We start from the raw sequence: 23,548 nt of genomic DNA, 5'->3' as shown, positions 1-23,548 counted from the left end.
ATATTTTATGTTTTTCTTTCTTTATTTTTTTTCAGAAGACTTCCTTGTAGTCATATAAGAGTAATAGTTCTCAATCAAGAGTGATTTTTGGCTCCCAGGCGACCCTGGCAATATTAATAGACACTTTTGATTGTCTCACATGGGGAATGTTATTGCCTTCTGATGGGTGGAATACAGAGATGTTGCTAAATATCCTACAATGCACAGGACAGGCTTCTGCAACAAAGCAGTATTTAGCCCAAATGTAAATCATAGGTTAGAAATGTGTATATTTTTTTGCCAACTACTATGAGTAGAAGTGACATGACCCTTCTGTGACAAGGAAATGAAGAACTAGTGTATTTTCTCTCAAGTAATTCTTCCTCTGTCAGGGTGAATTTAAAGTTACATGTTTATATGGTAGCATTATAAAGATGGAAAGACCCTGGATTCCTGGGCTGTCAGATGGAACAGAGCTCCTAATGTACTAATGTACTGCCTCTGACTTTATTTGAGCAAGAAATAAACATTTGTTTTATTAATTGAGATCTCAGCATTTTTCTATTAAGAAAGTTAGGAGTAAATATCTTGAATAATATAGCTCTAGAAAGAATAAACAGGCTACTGCAAATGCCTGGAAAACAGGATGTCATCAGAGGCCTCCACAGCAGTGTCAGAGGCCAGATGACAGTGCAGCTCCAAGAAACCAAGGGACAATAATAATCTCTCTAAAACCACAAATATCCCTCGGTATTAAAATATATTTGGATAATCATGTTTGACAAACAGGTAGAAATATTTTATATGAAAATTTAACTGTATCCATTATGTTCTTCATTTGGGCAGAGTCTGAATAACAAATGAGACCTGAATATTTTCCTGCCTCAATTTGTTAAACGTGAGGGTAGAATAAAGATATTTTCAAATGATTTACATCTATTCACCATGCTTTAGGAAGCTGCTTAAGAATGTCTTTTTCGAAATGAGGGAATAAGTCTAAAAAAAGGAACACAGTGGGTTCAGAAAACAGTACCACAACACTGGTGAGGAATACTCATTCCTAGGTTGACAGGCCTAAAGCAACCAGTTCCCATTGGTGTAAGAAAACCCTTAAATTCAACACATTTAAAATGCAAGCTGTCATTTGTTCTTCTTGTGACCTCAAAAGGCTTTCTGATATATGTACTCACTTAAGTTATATGCACCCTTATTCACACCAACTCTCCTCACCCTTTCACGTTTGTTTCAGAGGTATTTCTGGAGCCATACCTCAACCTGGAGCATAATACGTTTTCTCCTGATTTGTGAGACGACTTCCATTAGTTTCTCTAAGCTGCCCTGAAAGAAAATTGACAGCATTTTACTATGTTTTGTTTTGTTTTGTTTTGTTTTGTTTTTTTGGTGTCTTTCAGTCACATCACAAACATTTTATGATAACTACACAGATTAATGTCTGATGAAAAGACTCCAGACTCTAATGCAGGGGTCTCAAACTCAACTCAGCATGTGGGCCGCAGAGCAAGATCACAGCCGTTTGGCGGGCCGCACTAGGTCTACAAAAGGCAACTGTTACGCAACACTTTTCTCACTGCAGTTGAAAACAAAAAAAAATCAGTACAACAAGCACAATCGTACATGCAGTTTACTTAGTGTCACAAAACGACCAGAAACTGTAGTTCGCATCACAACTGCTGTTAACTAAGCTAATATCTAGCTAGGATGCTAGAGAAATGAAAAATACAAGTAGGCCCCTAGGCTTACTTAATTTTATCCAAAATATTTTGAACTTCGTGGATTAGTCTGCGGGCTGCACAAAATTGTTCAGCGGGCCGCGGGTTTGAGACCCCTGCTCTAATGGCTACATTTATTCAGGGGATTGTGGATAAACTGAAATAGAAGATGAATCAAATGGTAGGAAGGCAGAGGACAATCTTGGGCTCAGAAATGCAAAATTGTATGTCTGGAAGAATTATTTTAGTAGAACATGTCCACTGGAAATTTTGACTCAGTGGATTGAAAAAAAATTAAAATTTAAAAAGTCTTGACTTTGAGTTCCTTAGTTGCTTCTGTAAGGTCTAGTCAATGTGAAAGTGACACTTGAAACTTTCCGGCAGATACTGTATATGGAAACCAGCAGATCAATAGTCTGGCTGGAAAGGAAAAGTGAGACTGAAACTATATCAGCTGATGTCTGAGACAGAGCCTCTGGGACAATACCACTGGGAATAGGAGGAGTCAAGGGCCCTGGAGCTTCCTTTGACTGACAGTTCTTCCTACCCAGCAGAAACAGGATCACTACCCAGGCTGTAGATATTGGAGGGGTGAGAGCAGAACAATTTTTAACTCTCACTTAGAGGACTGTATCTGTAGAATGTTTTATAATGGAGGAACTACACGACAAAAGCAATTAAATATGTACCAAATATTTTTAATGTAAGAACAAGTAATGGTAATAGTGATAGTCAAGTTGAAAACAAGCTATTTCTTTACTAACCTACACTTAAAAAAGCATCCAAGAAGATTTATTTGTTTTTAGTTTTTAGCTTTGGATAACTTTCTTATAAATATCTGCACTTTAAATTTTGTCTCTTATAGGAACTTATAATCATGAGGCTCTGTGATTTGGGCAAGGCAATTATGGTAAAAGAAAACAACAAAATAGTGTTCAAAGAAAAGACATGTATGATTTGCTACTTGAACTAATCATCTTTACAAAATAGAAAATCAACATTATTTAATTGAGATTAAAAATTTGTCATTTCCGCCTGACTGGGCAGTGGCGCAGAGGATAGAGCATCAGATTGGGATGCAGAGGACCCAGGTTTGAGAATCTGAGGTCGCCAGCTTGAGCACGGGCTCATCTGGTTTGAGCAAAACTTACCAGCTTGGACCCAAGGTCGCTGGCTCGAGCAAAAGGTTACTCGGTCAGTCTGCTGTAGTCCCACAGTCATGGCACATATGAGAAAGCAATCAATGAACAACTAAGGTGTCGCAACGAAAAACTGATGATTGATGCTTCCTATCTCTCTCCATTCCTGTCTGTCTGTCCCTATCTATCCCTCTCTCTGACTCTCTGTCACTATAAAAAAAAAATTGTCTGCCTGACCTGGTGGTGGCGCAGTGGATAGAGCGTCAGACTGGGATGCGGAAGGACCCAGGTTCGAGACCGACCCCGAGGTCGCCAGCTTGAGTGAGGGCTCATTTGGTTTGAGCGAGGCTCACCAGTTTGGACCCAAGGTCGCTGGCTCCAGCAAGGGGTTGCTCGGTCTGCTGAAGGCCCGTGGTCAAGGCACATATGAGAAAGCAATCAATGAACAACTAAGGTGTTGCAATGCGCAATGAAAAACTAATGATTGATGCTTCTCATCTCTCTCCGTTCCTGTCTGTCTGTCCCTGTCTATCCCTCTCTCTCTGTCTCTGTAAAAAATAAATAAAATTAAAAAAAATTGTCATTTCTATGTCCAGAAAATCATTTATTTTTTAACTCTCTGCTTTAAAAATGCATAAGAGATTAAACCTTACCAGATAGGATTTTGAGTATGAAAGTTATAGTTAAATGTGTCTCTAAGGATTTGAAAACTTTCCATTTTCAGAATGAGCCATGGTTCCTAAAATACTGAATTGAAATGGAATTAGAGAAAATGGTACTAAAGTACAATTGGATAGTAAACTTAGAATCTAATATTATTTGTAACCGATGTTGTTAATAGTTTAAAATATACTGTTATATCAATAAGATATTTTATGTAAGCTTCACAGTAACCACAAAGCAAAAATCTAGAGTAAATACACAAAGATAAAAAAAAGTTAGTCAAAGCATACCGATATGAAAAATCATTGGTTCTCAAGAAGAAAGGAACAAAGGGTCTACAAAACAACTAGAAAATAACAAATAAGATGGTATTAATAAATCAGTACCCATCAATAATTACTTTAAATGTAAATGAAAACTAGATAGACGGTGACAGAAGACAATTTGACTTTGGGTGAGGGGTATGCAACATAATCAAATGTCAAAATAATCTGGAGATGTTTTCTCTGAATATATGTAGCCTGATTTATCAATGTCACCACATTAAAATTAATAAATTAAAAAAATCAAATTTCATAAGATGATGATGGTGATAATAATGATGATTATAGATTTAAAAAAGAAAAAATACCCTGGCCCAATAGCTCAGTTGGTTAGAGCATCATCCCAAGGCACAGAAGTTGCCATTTTGATTCCCGGTCAGGGCACATACAGGAACAGCTCAACAGTCCTTTCTTCTTCTCTCTCTCTTTTTCTCTCCCCTTCTCTCTCAGTGAAATCAATAAATAAAAATTTTTTAAAATATTTTAAAAATAATAATAATTACTTTAGTAAATGGACTAAATTCTCCAATCAAAAGCTACAGAGTGGCGAATGTATAAAAAAATAAGACCCAATTCTATGTTTCCTACAAGAGATTCACTTTAGTCCTAAAGACACACAGAGACTCAAAGTAAAGGGATGGAAAAGTATGTTTCATGCAAGTGGAAATAGAGAGCAAGGATAGCTATACTTACTTTGGAAAAAATGAATTAATCAAATGGAAAATAAAAAAATATCCTGAAATAAATGAAAATGAAACACAACATACCAAACTTTATGTAATGCAGCATAATCATTTCTAAGAGAGTTTAGAGTGATAAGTGCCTACATTAAGAATAAAAAAAAAGATTTCAAATAACTAAACTTCATACCTCAAGGAAATATAAAGAATAAAACAAAATAAGCTTAAAATTAGCAGAAGGAAAAATAATAAAAAGATTAGAGTAGAAATAAATGAAATGGACCATAAAATAAAAAGATCAATAAAAATAAGAGCTAGTTTTTTAAAAAGATTAACAAGTTTGATAAACACTTAGCTAGAATTTCCAAGATAAAAAAATGACTGAAATAAAAAAAAATTACAACAGATGACACAGAAATACAAAGTATCATAAGAGACCACTCACTATGAACAATATTATGCCAACAAAATGAATAAGGTAGAAGAAATGAATAACTTCCTAGAACCACACAACCTACAAAAACTAAATTATTAAGAAATAGAAAATCTGAACAGACTAATAACAAGTAAGGAGAGTGAATCAGTTATCAAAAACCTCCCAACAAAATCAATCCTAGGACCAAATAACGTTACTGGTTAATTGTTATCGGACATTTAAAGAATAATTACTCCCAGTTCTTCTAAAACTGTTCCAAAAAGTCAAACAGGAGAAGACACTCAAAACTCATTTTATAATGCCAGCATTCTCTTGATACTAAAGCCAGATAAAGATAATACAAGACAAGTAAATCCCAATTATCCTGATGAATATAGATGAAAAATTCTTAACAAACTACTATAAAACAAATTCAACAGGATTAGACAGCATGATTAAGTGGCTTTATCCCTGGGATGCAAGGACAGTTCAACATATATAAATCAAGAAATGTGATACACCACATTAATACATAGAATGAAAAATTAAATATCGGCCCTGGCTGGTTGGCTCAGCGGTAGAGCATCGGCCTGGCGTGTGGGGGACCCGGGTTCGATTTCCGGCCAGGGCACATAGGAGAAGCGCCCATTTGCTTCTCCACCCCCCCCCTCCTTCCTCTCTGTCTCTCTCTTCCCCTCCCGCAGCCAAGGCTCCATTGGAGCAAAGATGGCCCAGGCGCTGGGGATGGCTCCTTGGCCTCTGCCCCAGGTGCTAGAGTGGCTCTAGTCGTGGCAGAGCGACGCCCCAGAGGGGCAGAGCATCGCCCCCTGGTGGGCAGAGCATCGCCCCTGGTGGGCGTGCCAGGTGGATCCCAGTCGGGCACATGCGGGAGTCTGTCTGACTGTCTCTCCCCGTTTCCAACTTCAGAAAAAAAAATAATAATAATAAATAAATAAATAAATAAATATCAATAGACGTAGAAAAAAACATTTGACAAAATTTAAATTCTTATTCTTTCATCATAAAAACTCTAAAAAAATTGGGTATAGAAGGAACATACCTCAACAAATATAATCATAAATGACAAGCTCACAGTTAACATACTCAATGGTGACGGATTGATAGTTTTTCCTCTAATATAAACAAGAGAGGTTTGCCTATTTTTGCCACTTGTATTCATCAGAGTAATAGAAATCCTCACTAGAGCAATAAGAAAAATGAAAAAGAAATAAAAGCTATCCAAGTCAGAAGCATTTATAGAACTCAGATTGTCTCTGTTTTGCCATGGCTTCTTTCTCTGAATTCTTTTGATAATGATAGTGGTAAGAATAATGCAACGGCACCTTGTTTAATATTTACTCCATCCAATATGCTTTATATCTTATTCTTTTTTAATATGTATAATAACAAAACTAGGCAGGTACTATTTTTTATATTAAAAATTAAAAAAAAAAACAGGAACAGAGGGATTGAATAATACAAGGTGGCAGAACAAAGATTTGCTTGAAGATCTGAATACAGAGCCCATATGCTTAATCATTTTACTACATTTTTCTGTTTATATCAGTGAATGTTTGTCTCTCTTAGGTCTCATGTTGTCTTGTATTATATTTATCTATGAATCTTTTCTATTACAAACTATTCAACTAAAATAACTGGAAATCACAGATCCGTGACCATGTGCATCTAATTTTTCCATTTTAAAGGATTTCTTATATATCATTATTTATTTCTTTAATTTAAACTTTTATAATTTAAGAAGCATTTTGAGGCAATTTACTTGAATACTTTTAACCTTTAAATAATTTAATATTGTCTTATTTTTTCCCAAGGCATTTAGCACATTTCTTTAAATATCAGAATTGCCCAAATTCTGTTAAATATAGTTAACCTGAATTGGCCCCTAGATGATGTAGAATTCCCCAGCATTCTAGAATCAGATCTTCCTTTAACATTTTAATATAGTAGCTGGAATCCTTATTCTGCATGCAATGGGAAGCTCATTGCTCTTCTGCCCCACAATATTTTTTAATCTTTTAGGTTGGGAGAAGATGTCATATATTTTCTCTGGTCGCCAGCCACTTGAGTTGAACTCCTGCTATTAGCTGCACTCTGTGACTTGTCTCCAGAGATTACCATTCTCTTGCTATATGGGACTTTGCTCTACTGACATAAATGTGTGGATGTGTTAGACTCTTACTTATGACACAGCATTCATTCATTCATCCTATAATTCACCAAACATTAAAACATTCACTGAGTGTCTAATGGCATTATTTTAGGCACTGATAAGACAATGATAAGTAAACAAAGTCTCCACAATCATGTAGCTCATATTTTAGCAAGGAAACATAAAACTCACACAGGCACATAGATAAATGTAAAATTACAGCTGAGGGAAGTATGATAAATGAAAGTATGATAAATTCAATGGTGAATTGAGACCTATGGTAGTGGGCTGAAACTGAGAGCTGAAGGATAAGTAGACATTAACCAACCCTGTAACAGAGATGAGGCAGGAATAGAGAATAAGACACAAGGATACAGGGATTCCAAAACGGAGGCCTAAGTCCAGGTGAGAGATGATGGTTTAAATTTGGAAAATAATGATGAAAATGAAGACAAATACTTGAAAAGAATTTAGTGTAGCATAAAGCAAATGGACTTGTGATATGAGGAAAGCACAGGATATCAAAAATGAAGAACTTTATCTAGGCAACAGCTTGAAAAAGTGCATGTAAACATATAGTCATAAAAATTTATCACTTTTATAAATTTGGAAAATTTTCACCAGCTATGTTGCTTCTTAGGTTCTTACCAAAGAGGTTTTCTTTTAAAACCACTTTCTCTTCTTCAAAACCATATTCTCTACCACTATATTGTTGCCATACCTATTTCTGGACTCACAATAATTAGTTTATAATAAGTTTAATAATACTTTATTATGTGAACAGTTTTACACCAACTGTCCAGTAGTTTAGTGCCTGCTTCACACGTCATCACTTTCACGAGCTGTTGCTAAGCTGCCTGTCAGGGTTCTACCATTAGTAATGCAAAGAGCTTGGAGAAGTATTAAAGTCACAGCATTGTTTTTTTGTTTGTTTCTTTTTGGTTTGGGGTTTTATTAGTATATCTTAAAACTCTTAGGTTGGTCTTCCACCAGAACTTCCAGGGTCATAGGTTATAGATGGTGATACACACTTTCATCTCCCCATTGGGTATAGTCTACTTCAAGCTTCCTTAAGCTCTTCATATTGCTGCATCTCATTTGCTACTGACCAGCTATAGTATTTACATCTCTTAGGAGAAGATGACCTTTTTATGATTTTCTGGTTCTTATTATAGATGTCATATCCTACCCTCCAAAATTTCAATTTGAGTAACCCCTAATGGCTTACCAAAACTAAAAGCTAGTATATAGTAGTTTATATATGTACTTTATAATAAAAATGCAGAATCAAAATACTTAATAATGAATTGTTACTTTCAAAGCTATATATTCTTGGGACAAGGAATATCTATACCTAATATTGGATCTATTATTTTGCTCTTTTGAAGGGAACATTCTTCTATGTCAGAAGTCCCCATGTTTCCATATCCAGATTACTTTACCAAAAGAGATGAAGAATTGGCAAGAATCATTGACCATCACGTATGTTGACTTTCTTAAACTACTGGCAAAGCTTTTTTAAAAAAATTTTCATTGATTTTATTGGGGTGACATTGGTTAATGCAATTATATAGGTTTCAGGTATACAGTTTTATAATACATTATCTTTATATTATATTGTGTATTCACCAGCCCAAGTCAACTCTCCTTCCATCACCATTTGTCCTCCCTATATCCTGTTTGAACTCCCTTTCCCTCTAATCTCCACTCCGTTGTCTTTGTCTATGTGTTCTTTTCTTCTTTGCTTAATCCCTTCAGTTTTTTCACCCAGCTCTCCAATCACTCTCCACTCTGACAGCTGTCAGTCTATTCTCTATTTCTATGAGTCTGTTTCTAATTTTTTTGTTAGCTTATTTTGTTCATGAGATTCCACATATAAGTGAAATTATATAGTACTTGTCTTTTTCAGACTGGCTTATTTCATTTAGCATAATACTCTCTAGGTTCACCCACGCCATTGTAAAAGGTAAGATTTTCTTTTCTTTTCACACAGCTGTAGTATTCCATTGTGTAAATGTACTACAGCTTTTTTATCTACTCTTGTACTGATGGGCACTTGGGCTGCTCCCAAATCTTGGCTATTATAAATAACACTGAAATGAATATAAGGGAGCATATATTCTTTTGAATTAGCATTTTCAGTTTCTTTGGCTATATTTCCAGAAGTGGAATTGCTGGGTTTTAAGGTAGTTTCATTTTAAATTTTTGAGGTAACTTACATACTGCCTTCCACAGTGGCTGCACACATTCCCACCAACACTACATGAGGGTTTCCTTTTCTTCATAGTCTCACCAACACTTGTTGCTTATTGCTTTTTTTTTTTTTTTTTTCAGAGAGAGAGAGAGAGAGAGAGAGAGGGATATAGGGACAGACAGAAAGGAACAGAGAGAGAGATGAGAAGTATCAATCATTAGTTTTCGGTTGTGACACCTTAGTTGTTCATTGATTGCCTTCTCATATGTGCCTTGACCATGGGTCTACAGCAGACCGAGTAACCCCTTGCTCGAGCCAGTGACATTGGGTCCAAGCTGATGAGTTTTTGCTCAAACTAGATGAGCTCATGCTCAAGCTGGTGACCTCGGGGTCTTGAACCTGGGCCCTCCGCATCCCAGTCTGACGCTCTATCCACTACACCACCGCCTGGTCAGGGCGTTGATTTCTTGATGATCACCATTCTAACAGGTATGAAGTGGTATCTCATTACAGTTTTAATTTGCATTTCTCTGATGACATTGGGCATCTTTTCATATGTCTGTTGGTTATCTGTATGTCCTCTTTGGAGAATTGTCTACAGGGTCTTTGCCCATTTTCTAATTGAATTGTTTGTTTTATAAGTTCATAAATTTTGGATATTAGCCTCTTATCAGATATATCATTGGCAAATATGTCCGCCTATTCAGTGGATTTTCTTTTCATTTGATTGTTTCTTTTGCTGTGCAAAATCTTTAGTTTGATGTAGTTCTATTTGTTTATTTATTTATTTTTTGTTTCCCTTGCCCAAGGAGATAATCAGAAAAATATATTGCTATAAGAAGGTCTGAGATTTATTGGCTATGTTTTCTTCTAAGATTTTTATGGTTTTGAATCTAACATTTAAGTCCTTAATCCATTTTGAGTTTATTCTTGTGTATGGTATAAGAAGATGATATAGTTTCACTTTTTTGCATGTATCTTTCCAATTTCCCTAACACCATTTACTGAATAGACTATCTTTATTATGGCCTTTTAGTATAGTTTGATATCAGGTAGCATGATTTCTCCAACTTTGTTCTTTTTTTTTTCCCTCAAGATTGTTGTGGTTATACAGGGTCTTTTGTCATTCCATATTAAATTTTGGAATATTTGTTCTGGTTCTGTGAAATACACCACTGGTATCTTGACAGAAATTGTGTTGAATCTATAGATTGCTTTTGGTAATATGGATATTTTAGTGATGTTAATGCTTCACATTCAGGAACATAGTATGTCTTTCCACTTATTTATATTTTCTTCAGTTTCTTTTCTCAGTGTTTTATAATTTTCTAAGTACAGTTCTTTTACATCTTTGGTTAAATTTATTCCCATGTATTTTACTTATTTATTTCTAATGCAATTGTATATAGGGTTGTTTTCTTAGTTTTCCTTTTTGATAGTTCATTTTTGGTATATAAAAATGCAACTGCTTTCTGGAATATATTTTGTATCCTGTTACTTTACTGAATTCATTTATCAGTTCTAATAGATTTTTGGTGGGATTGTTAGGGTTCTCATCCATGATTATTTTGTTGCATTATATTTAATTATTTTGAAATATAATAAGGGCTTATTTTATTTATATATCCTATTAAATTGTAATTTATCATATAGCTAATATTTAAGCCACTCTAGCAATAGCTACACGTATTAGAATTTGGAAACTGAATGATACCCTGAAAACACAAAATAAGACTTGAGTAGTATATTGTTACTTAATAATAAAGGTTTTCCGAACCTATATATCACAAGTACAAGGTATGATAAAAAATTTCTAATGGTTCATAAATTATAGCATCTATATTATACCATTCACTCAACTGAATTATCTAGGATAGATTACAAGAGAGAGCAAATTGCCCACATGCATATACACATATGTATTGTATAGTTTTAATAATAGGACAAAATTCTTTTTTTTTTTTTTATAATAATTTTATTTTTTTTAATGGGGTGACATCAATAAATCAGGATACATATATTCAAAGATAACAAGTCCAGGTTATCTTGTCGTTCAATTATGTTGCATACCCACCACCCAGAGTCAGATTGTCCTCTGTCACCTTCTATCTTGTTTTCTTTGTGCCCCTCCCCACACCCTTTCCCTCTCCCATTCCCCCCTACCCCCGTAACCACCACACTCTTATCAATGTCTCTTAGTTTCACTATTATGTCCCACCTACGTATGGAATAATACAGTTCCTGGTTTTTTCTGATTTACTTATTTCGCTTCGTATCATGTTATCAAAATCCCACCATTTTGCTGTAAATGTTCCGATGTCATCAATTCTTATGGCTGAGTAGTATTCCATAGTGTATATGTGCCACATCTTCTTTATCCAGTCATCTATTGATGGGCTTTTTGGTTGTTTCCATGCCCTGGCCACTGTGAACAATGCTGCAATAAACATGGGGCTGCATGTGTCTTTACGTATCAATGTTTCTGAGTTTTTGGGATATATACCCAGTAGAGGGATTGCTGGGTCATAAGGTAGTTCTATTTTCAGTTTTTTGAGGAACCACCATACTTTCTTCCATAATGGTTGTACTACTTTACATTCCCACCAACAGTGTATGAGGGTTCCTTTTTCTCCACAACCTCTCCAACATTTGCTATTACCTGTCTTGCTAATAACAGCTAATCGAACAGGTGTGAGGTGGTATCTCATTGAAGTTTTGATTTGCATTTCTCTAATAGCGAAAGAAGATGAGCATCTTTTCATATATCTGTTGGCCATTTGTATTTCTTCCTGGGAGAAGTGTCTGTTCATATCCTCTTCCCATTTTTTTTATTGGATTGTTTGTTTGTTTGTTGTTGAGTTTTATGAGTTCTTTGTATATTTTGGATATTAGGCCCTTATCTGAGCTGTTGTTTGAAAATATCATTTCCCATTTAGTTGGCTTTCTGTTTATTTTGTTATCAGTTTCTCTTGCTGAACAAAAACTTCTTAGTCTGATGTAGTCCCATTCATTAATTTTTGCCTTCACTTCTCTTGCCTGTGGAGTCAAATTCATAAAATGCTCTTTAAAACCCAGGTCCATGAGTTGAGTACCTATGTCTTCTTCTATGTACTTAATTGTTTCAGGTCTTATGTTTAGATCTTTGATCCATTTTGAGTTAATTTTAGTACAGGGGGACAAACTGTAGTCCAGTTTCATTCTTTTGCATGTGGCTTTCCAGTTTTCCCAGCACCATTTATTGAAGAGGCTTTCTTTTCTCCATTGTGTGTTGTTGGCCCCTTTATCAAAAATTATTTGACTATATATATGTGGTTTTATTTCTGGGCTTTCTATTCTGTTCCATTGGTCTGAGTGTCTATTTTTCTGCCAATACCATGCTGTTTTGATTGTCGTGGCCCTATAATATAGTTTGAAGTCAGGTATTGTAATGCCCCCAGCTTCATTCTTTTTCTTTAGGATTGCTTTGGCTATTCGGGGTTTTTTATAGTTCCATATAAATCTGATGATTTTTTGCTCTATTTCTTTAAAAAACGTCATTGGAATTTTTATGGGAATTGCATTAAATTTGTATATTGCTTTGGGTAATATAGCCATCTTGATTATATTTATTCTTCCTAGACAAGAACAAGGTATATTCTTCCATCTCATTATATCTTTTTCGATTTCCCTTAACAATGGTTTATAGTTTTCATTATATAAGTCCTTTACATTCTTTGTTATGTTTATTCCTAAGTATTTTATTTTTTTTGTTGCAATCGTAAAGGGGATTATTCTTTTGAGTTCCTTCTCAGTTGTTTCATTGTTGGCATATAGAAAGGCTATTGACTTCTGTATGTTAATTTTGTATCCTGAGACCTTACTGTATTGGCTTATTGTTTCTAGTAGTCTTTTTGTGGATTCTTTGGGGTTTTCGATGTATAGGATCATATCATCTGCAAAAAGTGATACCTTTACTTCTTCTTTTCCGATATGGATGCCTTTTATTTCTTTGTCTTGTCTGATTGCTCTGGCTAGAACTTCTAGTACCACATTAAATAAGAGTGGAGAGAGTGGACAACCCTGTCTTGTTCCTGATTTAAGGGGGAAAGCCTTCAGTTTAGTGCCATTTAATATGATGTTAGCTGATGGTTTATCATATATGGCCTTTATCATGTTGAGATATTTTCCTTCTATACCCATTTTGTTGAGAGTCTTAAACATAAAATTGTGTTGTATTTTATCGAAAGCCTTTTCTGCGTCTATTGATAAGATCATGTGGTTTTTGTTCTTTGTTTTGTTGATATGGTGTATTACGTTAACCGTTTTACTTATGTTGAACCATCCTTGAGATTCTGGGATGAATCCCACTTGATCATGATGTATTATTTTTTTAATATGTTGTTGTATTCGATTTGCTAGTATTTTGTTTAGTATTTTAGCATCTGTATTCATTAGAGATATTGGTATGTAGTTTTCTTTTTTTGTGACATCCTTGCCTGGTTTTGGTATGAGGGTTATGTTAGCCTCATAAAATGTGTTTGGAAGTATTGCTTCTTCTTCAATTTTTTGGAAGACTTTGAGTAGAATAGGAACCAAGTCTTCTTTGAATGTTTGATAAAATTCGCTGGTATAGCCGTCAGGGCCTGGACTTTTATTTTGGGGGAGGTTTTTAATGGTTGTTTCTATTTCTTCACTACTAATAGGTCTGTTTAGGCTTTCTGCTTCTTCTTGACTCAGTCTAGGAAGGTTGTATTTTTCTAGGAATTTATCCATTTCTTCTAGGTTGTTGAATTTAGTGGCATAAAGTTTTTCATAGTATTCTACAATAATTCTTTGTATATCTACGGTGTCCGTGGTGATTTCTCCTCTTTCATTTTGGATTTTGTTTATATGAGTTCTTTCTCTTTTTTCCTTGGTAAGTCTTGCCAAGGGTTTGTCAATTTTGTTGATCTTTTCAAAGAACCAGCTCCTTGTTCTATTAATTTTTTCTATAGTTTTTCTGTTCTCTAATTCATTTATTTCTGCTCTGATTTTTATTATCTCCTTTCTTCGGCTGGTTTTGGGTTGTCTTTGTTCTTCTTTTTCTAGTTCCTTAAGGTGGGAAGTTAAGTGGTTCACTTGGGCTCTCTCTTGTTTGTTCATATATGCCTGAAGTGATATGAACTTCCCTCTTATCACTGCTTTTGCTGCATCCCATAGATTCTGATATGTCGTATTGTCATTTTCATTAGTGTGTATATATCTTTTGATCTCTGCACTTATTTCTTCTTTGACCCATTCATTTTTTTAAAGTATGTTGTTTAGTTTCCACATTTTTGTGGGATTTTTTTCCTCTTTTTTGCAGTTGAATTCTAGTTTCAAGGCTTTATGATCAGAAAATATGCTTGGTACAACTTCAATTTTTCTGAATTTGCTGATGTTGTTTTTGTGGCCCAACATATGGTCAATTCTTGAGAATGATCCATGTACACTGGAGAAAAATGTATACTCAGTCACTTTGGGATGAAATGTCCTGTAGATGTCTATCATATCCAGGTGCTCTAGTGTTTTGTTTAAGGCCACTATGTCTTTGTTGATTCTCTGTTTGGATGACCGATCTAGAGCCGTCAGCGGTGTATTGAGGTCTCCAAGTATGATTGTGTTTTTGTCAGTTTTTGTTTTAAGATCAATAAGTAGCTGTCTTATATATTTTGGTGCTCCTTGGTTTGGTGCATATATATTAAGAATTGTTATGTCTTCTTGATTCAGTGTCCCCTTAGCCATTATGAAATGGCCATTTTTGTCTCTGAGTACTTTTCCTGTCTTGTAGTCAGCATTATCCGATATGAGTATTGCTACACCTGCTTTTTTTTGGATGTTATTTGCTTGGAGTATTGTTTTCCAGCCTTTCACTTTGAATTTGTTTTTATCCTTGTTACTTAGATGAGTTTCCTGTAGGCAGCATACAGTTGGATTTTCTTTTTTAATCCATTCTGCTACTCTGTGCCTTTTTATTGGTGAGTTTAATCCATTTACATTTAGTGTAATTATTGATACTTGTGAGTTCCCTATTGCCATTTTATATCTTGCTTTCTGTTAGTTTTGTGTCTTGTTTGATCCTTCTCTTTCGTTTTTCTATCTTTTGTTTTCATTTGGTTGTATTCCATACATCTTTCCTCTGTTGCTATCTTTTTTATCTCATGTGCTTCTGTGGTGGTTTTTTCAATGGTGGTTACCTTTGAGTAATGAAAAGGGTCCCTACCCTGTTCATTGTAGTGCACTGTTTTGTGAGTACTTTTGCACTCCATCGTCCTTTGCTACTGTTAATCTCCATCTTCTCCCCCTCTTTCTTTTTGTTGTTGTCACAGTTTAAATTTGGTTTTATTGTGTTCTTCTTGGAGCTTTTACTTGTGGCTCTGTTTTTTTTTTTGTTCTTTGTATCTGATTGGAGAACCCCCTTTAGTAATTCCTGGAGTGGGGGTTTTCTGATGATAAATTCCCTCATCTTTTCTGTATCTGTGAATGTTTTTATTTCTCCTTCATATTTGAAGGATAGCTTTGATGGGTATAGTATTCGTGGCTGAAAGTTCCTCTCTTTCAGGACTTTAAATATTGGGGTCCACTCTCTTCTAGCTTGTAGAGTTTCTGCTGAGAAATCTGATGATAATCTAATGGGCCTTCCTTTATATGTTGTTCTTCTTTTCCCTGGCTGCCTTGAGAATTTTTTCTTTGCTGTTGGTTTGTGTCAATTTCATTATGATATACCTTGGAGTAGGTCTGTTGGGGTTAAGAAAACTCGGAGTTCTGTTTGCTTCTTGAACTTGAGGCTTTAGTTCTTTCCACAGGCTTGGGAAGTTCTCATCTATTATTTGTTTGAGTATGTTCTCCATTCCATTTTCTCTCTCTTCTCCCTCTGTTATACCTATTATTCTTATGTTATTCTTTTTGATGGAGTCAGATAATTCTTGTAGGGCTATCTCATTTTTTTTAATTTTTGAGTCTCTTTCTTCTTCTCTCTGCTGTGCCTCAAGTTGCTTGTCTTCTATTTCACTAATCCTCTCTTCTATCTGACCTGTTCTATTAGCTAAGCTTGTTACTTCGTTTTTCAGCTCGTGAATTGAGTTTTTCATCTCTGTTTGATTTGTTTTTATAGTTTCAATTTCCTTGGACATATATTCTTTGTGTTCATTGAGTTGTTTTCTGAGCTCCCTAAATTGTCTTTCTGTGTTTTCTTGTATATCTCGGAGGATTTTTAGGATTTCTATCTTGAATTCTCTGTCATTTAGCTCCAAGGTTTCCAATATATTAAATTTTTTCTCCATAGATTTTTCCTCATCTAGCTGTGTTACCTCTCTTTCTTTTGTATCCATGATATTCGATTTTCTTTTCCTTAATGGCATCTGAGGGTGGTTTTGTTGATAGTATTAATGAGATTTAATAAAGAATAAAAAGTTAAAAAAAATAATAAAAAAAATAAAAAATCGAAAATAGTTTTTTTAAAAAAAATTAATAATGAAATAAAGAAAAATAAAATAAAATAAAAATTTTTTTAAAAAAGGAAATTATTCCCCCCCTCCTTTTTTCCTCTCCTCTCCTCTCCCCTCTTTCTTGAGAAAATCTTGTGGTGAACTGTGAATTATAACAAACAATGCCTGTGATGGAGGGCCTGAGTTGGGGAAAAGTAATAAAGGGGCAAAAAAAAAAAAAAAAAAAAGAAAAGGAAAAACGAGAAAAAGAAAAAAAAAAGAAAAAAAAAAAAGAGCATATGGACCCACAAAAAGCAAATAAGGAAAAAATTTGGGTCAAGAATAAAATGATTTGCTTTTAGGTGTTGGTTGTCTAAGAGTTATGATGAGAGGAATAAGAGGAAAACGGAAAAATGGGGAGACAAATTAAAAAATTACTATTGTATTTAGTGGAACAAGAACTAGATAAAATGGAGAGCCAGGGATGGGAGCACTGCTAGTGAGTTAAAAAGGTGAAGTAAAAACCCCCCAAAATGCCACAAACATAAGTTTGAGTCCCAGATAAGATCATTTGTTTGTTATTGAGGTTTGAATGAGAGGAGATGTAAAGGAGAAAGGAAGAAACTAATATAGAGGGAGAAAAGAAAGAGAGAGAGAGAAAAAAGAGGGAACCACTAATAGAAGAAAAAAGAAAGGAGAGAGAGTTAAGGGTTTTGGAGTGCAACCCTCATAGAGAGAAAGGAAGAGAAGAGAAAAGATAATGGGAGATGTAATACTTATGGGTAGTGTAGTTCAAGGAGAGGAGAGAGTAAGACCGGCAGAGAGTTAATCGGCCAAATTGGAGGAGGAAAAAAAGTATCAAGAATGAAGATAAGAGAAACAAACCAACAAATATAATAAAATGGGATAGGTTATAAAGTCTGCAGATTATTCTTGATTTTGAGAGGTTATCTTCTTGCTTTTTCTTTTCTCTCCCTCTTCCTAGTCGGTGACTCTGTACCCCGGGTTCTGCCCCTTTGGCATGCTCAGGTAGAGGTTTGCAGTTGATAAGTCTCTATGGCAATGTCATGTATTGTGCTTTATTCTCGTTGGCAGTTGAGGCTATTAGCATTTATAGGCTCCGACAGTGAGAGAGTCCGTGTTCCTGGAGCCTTTCTCCTAGTCTTTCCTTCCTCAATTAGTAGCCTGATAATCCAGCTATGGGGTTGCTGCTGCCTCTGCCTGGATAGTAAGAGGCTCAAAGAGCTGGCAACTCCCCACTCTATTTCCACTCAGCACAGGGCTCTGGGTAAGGCTCAGTCAGTCAGAGCTGCTAGCATAATCAGGCGGGCTTTCTGCCCACTCAAAGACCTCTGGCTCTGTCTGCCACTCTGTCCGGTAACACAGGCGGGCGCCCACTTCCGGGGCGCTTGGAGGAAACTCTCACTCACTGGCTGCGTGCGCAGACCAGGATATCCGGCCAGCAGTCTCACGCTCTGAGTGAAACCCCCAACCGCAGGGAAAAGTTGCAGCGTTGGAATTGAGTCTCGCTCCGTCCCCATGTGCGGCTTTTGCAAGGCGCTGGGGCGGCCCGAGATTCCGCTTTGGCCCACACAAAGGCCCCTGACTCTGCCCCTCTGTGCGATAACACGGGCGCGCACTGCCGAGGCACTCGGAGGAATCTCTCATTCACTATCTGCGCGCGCCAACCCGGATATGAGGCCGGCCGCGTTTCCCTCTGAGTGAAACCCCCAGCAGCACGGAAAATTTCCACCGTTGGAATTAGCTCTCACTCCCTCCCTTGCGTGGCCTTCCCAGAGCGCTGGGGCTGCCCAGAGACTCTGCCCTCGGCCCACAGAAAGGCCTCTGACCCTGCCTCTCCGTGGGGCAACACGGGCACCCACTCTTGGGGCCTAGGAAGAAATCTCTCGCCCACTAACTGCGCACCAACCAGGAGACCGGGTAAAATGGCCGCCCCGCTTGTCTTTCTTTGTCTGGGTTTGGCGCGAGTGTTAGCTTGTATTGCCCGAGTTGCCACAGGATCAGTTTTTCCTCGGCTTGGATCTCCGTGCCACAGCCTGGTTCAGCCATTTGTGCCGTGGCCTGAATCTATTCACCCCCTTTGCCCGCCTCAGTTTCTATATTCACAGTTACCAGAGAAAGCCGCCCTGTTTAGGTTAGTGAGGAAGGAGGAGCATTTCTTACTCCCTATTTCCTTCGGGGTTTGGTTATATATTTAGCCAATTTTTCACTCGACCATACCTTTGGGTGTATTGCGAAGCATCTGGAGGCTCCAAGTATAGGTTTTTCTGTTTCTGGTTGAAGATCTTGTTGAGTTTTGGGGGAGATTTATCGGAATCGCTTCCTACCCCGCCATTACTCTCGACAAAATTCTTTTGACTCAGTTTTTGCTGACTATTCTTTACCTTTGAAAGATTAGAAAGACTTCAGTCACTTTGTGACTAAATTTATCCGCCTAGGGATAGTTGAAGAACAGAGAACATTATTTTGAATGATAGAGCAGAGGCTAGGAAGAGAAGGCTAAGAAGTAGACCCTAAAAACTATCATCTTTTCCTCTGTCCAAAAGTATATGCATTATGTAAGTGATCATCACCTTGAGTATGTTTAAAGTGTAGCTATAGAAGGGTAAAGGAATCCTTTCTGAAAATAAATTTGATAATTGATAGGATCCAAATTGTTTGATACATGGCTAGCCTAATCAAATAGTTGTTTGTAGTATTTAATTTGGGAAGGCAGTTTCTTTGAATATCACATTTAACAAAGTATTCATGTATATGCCACTTTCTTTCAAGTAGCTATAGCAGCAATGTTTTGTATGTGATATTTTACACTTCACAAAATGTTCTTACATTAGTTACTTTAAGCCTCACAAAAACCCCATAAAATATTTACCAATAAGAATGGTGGTTTACATTTCAGTTATTTTCTCAAGGTTTTACAGTTAGTAAATGACTGGGTATACACACAGAACAAGATCTTTGGACCCCAAACTTAATTTCATTTTAATTCTCTCTCATTGTTCAATTTCCTGGTTTATAATCCCTAATGTGAATAAAGGTGTGGGTGGGAGGTATAATCTGTAAGATTGAGAATAAACAAAAACACAGCTACAGATTTAATTGTCCTGCTAAATCAATTGAATTTTACTGAGTGGCCATAGTAAGTAAGGAATAAGGCAGACACCTAATTGTTCAGCAGATATTCAGATACTGCTGGTATTCCATAGCATAATAATGGAATCCCTGAGTGAATGGGTTGAATAAAAGCAGTAAATGGTGCTTTATTATCAATTTTAAGCAAAACTGCCTTCTTCAAGCTGTAACATTAATGATAATATTGGCAGATAAAAATAAAGACAAGACACTGGTTTACCTAAATAGAATTTGTCATGGTCAACACAGAGAAAGATATTTCTGGGCTAGCAAAATGAAAGATGATAATGTTATGGTAAATTCCAGCCTTGCCAAGTCTAACAAGGGGGAAAGGGAGAAAGAACAGCCTCCTAGAGTTTAGCTATATACCACATTCCTGTTTTTATGCATGCTCTATGGGAAGCACAAGTATTCTATGTTCCTGAGAATGTTTCAGAATTAATCTCCTGTTGATTTTTCACAATGTAGAGATCAAAGCCATGAGGTGCACTGAGAGATCTCATTTAAGAAGATTAGTTATCTGTTTATATACTGTCTTATTTCACTAGCTACTACCTTTATGATATAACATAAAATTGGTAGTTTTGTGAAACAGTTAATATTACAACTTAGTTTATTATATGAGAAAAAAATATGTCACAGATAAATATTACAGACTTTGTAGACTAAACCAAAGCATGAATTTCAGCCTAGGCCTGAATATTCAGGATATTTTGCCTCAACTTTCTAGATATTTCATGCCAAAATGGTTTCTCAGAAATGAAACTATATGAGTAATAACTGTGTGTAGAAACAGACTCAAAATAAGTGCAAGTAATTTTTGTATTTCTTATGTCCTTAAAATGTAATAAATAGATATGATTTTATTATGCTTTTAAAAAAATATTTACTCCGAGTATGTTGACATTTTTAAAACTTTTATTGCATTTAGAAGGTTTAGTGATATGTAATGGATTCTGAGATTAGGTTCTGCTTATTTATAGCCACATACTCCAGATAACAAATAGAAGTTATAATTCACAGCACTGGGGTAAAGCAATTTATAAGTTAATTGATAGGCTGTTAAGTTGCTTGCGTGTATGTACGAGTGAAGGATGACAAAACAAGCAATGTAGGTAATATTTGTAGGAATTTCCACCATTTTATGCTAGGAGTCATCCTGCCTTGAATTTTTAATCCAGCCTAAAGAGGGCTTATCACCTCTTTTTACCCTTTCCTTTATGAAAAATATTAGAAAGGAAAACGGTCCTGCTGATGATGTTTGGTTGGAAGGCCAAGCATTGTTACTTCCAATTCCTTAATCCCAGGGCCCTTGCCTCCAGATAGGCTGTTATTTTTATGAGTTAATATGCTCAACTGTCATGGAGCTCTTGGATATTTTTAGTGGTCTGCTGTAAAACCAACATTTATTATCTGATTAATTTCATTTTTGACCTCACATATAATAGAAACTTTGCTTAAGGCTACAGGCACACAATGCAGTATGCAGATGATGTTTTGTTGAGTTGTACATTTGAAACCAGCATGGTTTTGTGAACCAATGTCACCTTAAAAAATTAAATAAAAAAATATAAATAAACACAATGTAAAAAGGTATCACAATTTCTGCCTCTCACTTCGTTTTTTTTTTTTGCTTTGCTCTGGTTTAATTTTTATTTTATAATTCCATACTCTCATTTAAATACTAATATTGATGAAGAAAGAAAATTCATTTGGGATGTAGAAATATTAAACTTATTATCTTTTATTTTGAATGTTTGTTATTATTAAAAATGATAAGAAGGGTCTGACCAGGCAGTGGTGTAGTGGATGGAGAGTCAGACTGGGATGCAGAGGAACCAGGTTCGAAACCCCAAGGTCCCCAGCTTGAGCACAGGCTCATCTGGTTTGAGCAAGGCTCACCAGCTTGAGCCTACGGTCAGTGGCTTGAGCAAAGGGTCACTCGGTCTGCTGTAGCCCCCCTGGTCAAGGCACTTATGATAAAGTAATCAGTGAACAACTAAGGTGCTGCAATGAAGAATTGATGCTTTTCATCTCCCTTCCTGTCTGTCTGTCCCTATCTGTCTTTCTCTCTGTCTCTCTCTTTGTCTCTCCCTCTTTCTCTGTCAAAAAATATGGTAAGAGGAAATTCTGGTTTATTTGTATGTGTGCACGTGCATGTATGTGTGTGTGTGTGTGACTGATATACTTTGATAAATGGCTTATATATTTTTCCAGTGTGGTAGACTATAAATTACTGAAGAAGATCTGTGAGAAAAACTAAGAGGATAATTGAATATAAGAATTTGCATTTTAAGAAGTTAAATTAATTTTTTCATCAAAATCTTATGTAAATGACACCTTTTCTCTGTAACAGTGGCAGCATGAGCTAAAAATACGACAGAAAGAAGATGCAATATGTGAGGCCAAAGAACGTGAAGATGAAGAGGTAAAAGAAAAAAATCACTTCAGAGAAATTATGAAGAGAAGAGAGAAGGAACTACACAAGCTAACCAAACCCTATGAGCTTCCTCCTGGGACAAGTAATTTCATTAGAAAAGAACACGACCTCCCAAAATTGAGATCCCCATGCCAGAAACATAGTGCATGAAAGAGACCAAAATAGCTACATGTTAGGAAAAGTTCTTCTAATTAACTAGAAACCGTCTCTTAGAAAGAAATTGTTATCCTGGCACTGGCCCTATAATAGTCATATCCTAGTCCTCAACTAACAGTTAACCCTTAATCATATTTGAGTGAAGTGATTTTACGAATTAAATGTTTTCAAGAATACAGCCAGACTTTTCCTAACTGACTCTTATCTTGTGATCATACAGCATACTTAATCAATGATTCTTAGAGTATTGATATTCATTGGACAATTAGATGGAAATGAATTGTAAATTTTTAATAAGTCACATATAAGAATTATTTCTCAAAAACTGAATGAGCATTAACTGATACTCCCATGATAATTATCATACAAATAAAAGAAGTAAGGAACCTGCTTGGATTTGTATTTCATAGTCAATCTGTACCAAATCAAGCCACCTGTCAGAAGCTGTAATTTGATAAATTACTGCTTTTAAACAAATCTGGATGGGCCAGTCATCTCAGTATGAGCTCATCTTTAACATGTACCAGAGGAGATTCTTGAGACAGTGGTTTTACTTTGTCAGATTAGTTTGTGAGAAAGGATTTGGATGGCCTTGGAAGGTGCAGTTATGCTTATTAGTCATCTTTAAAATGGCAGGTCACTTCCTCTGATGCTCTGAACCTGTGGGTAGGAGTAGTGGGGTGAGGTTCCTGTGATTCCTTACATTCTTTTTCTGAAAAATACATGTAATAACTACACCTCAATTTCCCACAGGTGACTTAGTACATTATCAGATATAGAGACAGGTACATTATCAGAGATGTCAAACTCAAAAGACTACCGGGTTACAAAGGTATCATAAATTAGTGACAGGGGCTAGAAAAACCTACTCTAGCCAAAGAAAGTTGCCATCACTTGTCTGTACTCTGCAATGTATGTCCTGTATTGTAGAATCGTCTAGTCTTTCAAGAAGAACACTTCAAATAGGATTATTTTTAAAATGAAAGTTGCTAAATTTCAAAATGTTGGCACCCGACTAAAAAAACTCACATTATTTTAGGTTAAATTTGACACATGGACCACAAGTTTTGACCTGTATTATG

At 35.9% G+C, this 23,548-nt stretch overlaps 1 protein-coding gene across 2 annotated transcripts in view; it reads left to right on the top strand.

Moving 5' to 3' along the window:
- TMEM232 (transmembrane protein 232) overlaps positions 1 to 22,847 on the top strand; it is a 192,868-nt gene extending 170,021 nt beyond the window's left edge. For both annotated transcript variants that reach the window (XM_066379914.1, XM_066379915.1), the window contains exons 14-15: positions 8,488 to 8,581; positions 22,227 to 22,847. In XM_066379914.1, the coding sequence (XP_066236011.1) occupies positions 8,488 to 8,581; positions 22,227 to 22,460 (328 nt within the window). In that variant the 3' untranslated portion in view covers positions 22,461 to 22,847. The remainder of the gene's footprint in view (positions 1 to 8,487; positions 8,582 to 22,226) is intronic.
- Positions 22,848 to 23,548: the final 701 nt, after the last annotated feature.

The sequence above is a fragment of the Saccopteryx leptura genome, chromosome 4 (genome assembly GCF_036850995.1).
Source record: "Saccopteryx leptura isolate mSacLep1 chromosome 4, mSacLep1_pri_phased_curated, whole genome shotgun sequence".
In the NCBI taxonomy this organism is placed as follows: domain Eukaryota; kingdom Metazoa; phylum Chordata; class Mammalia; order Chiroptera; family Emballonuridae; genus Saccopteryx; species Saccopteryx leptura.
This window is presented reverse-complemented; position numbering and strand designations above follow the sequence as displayed.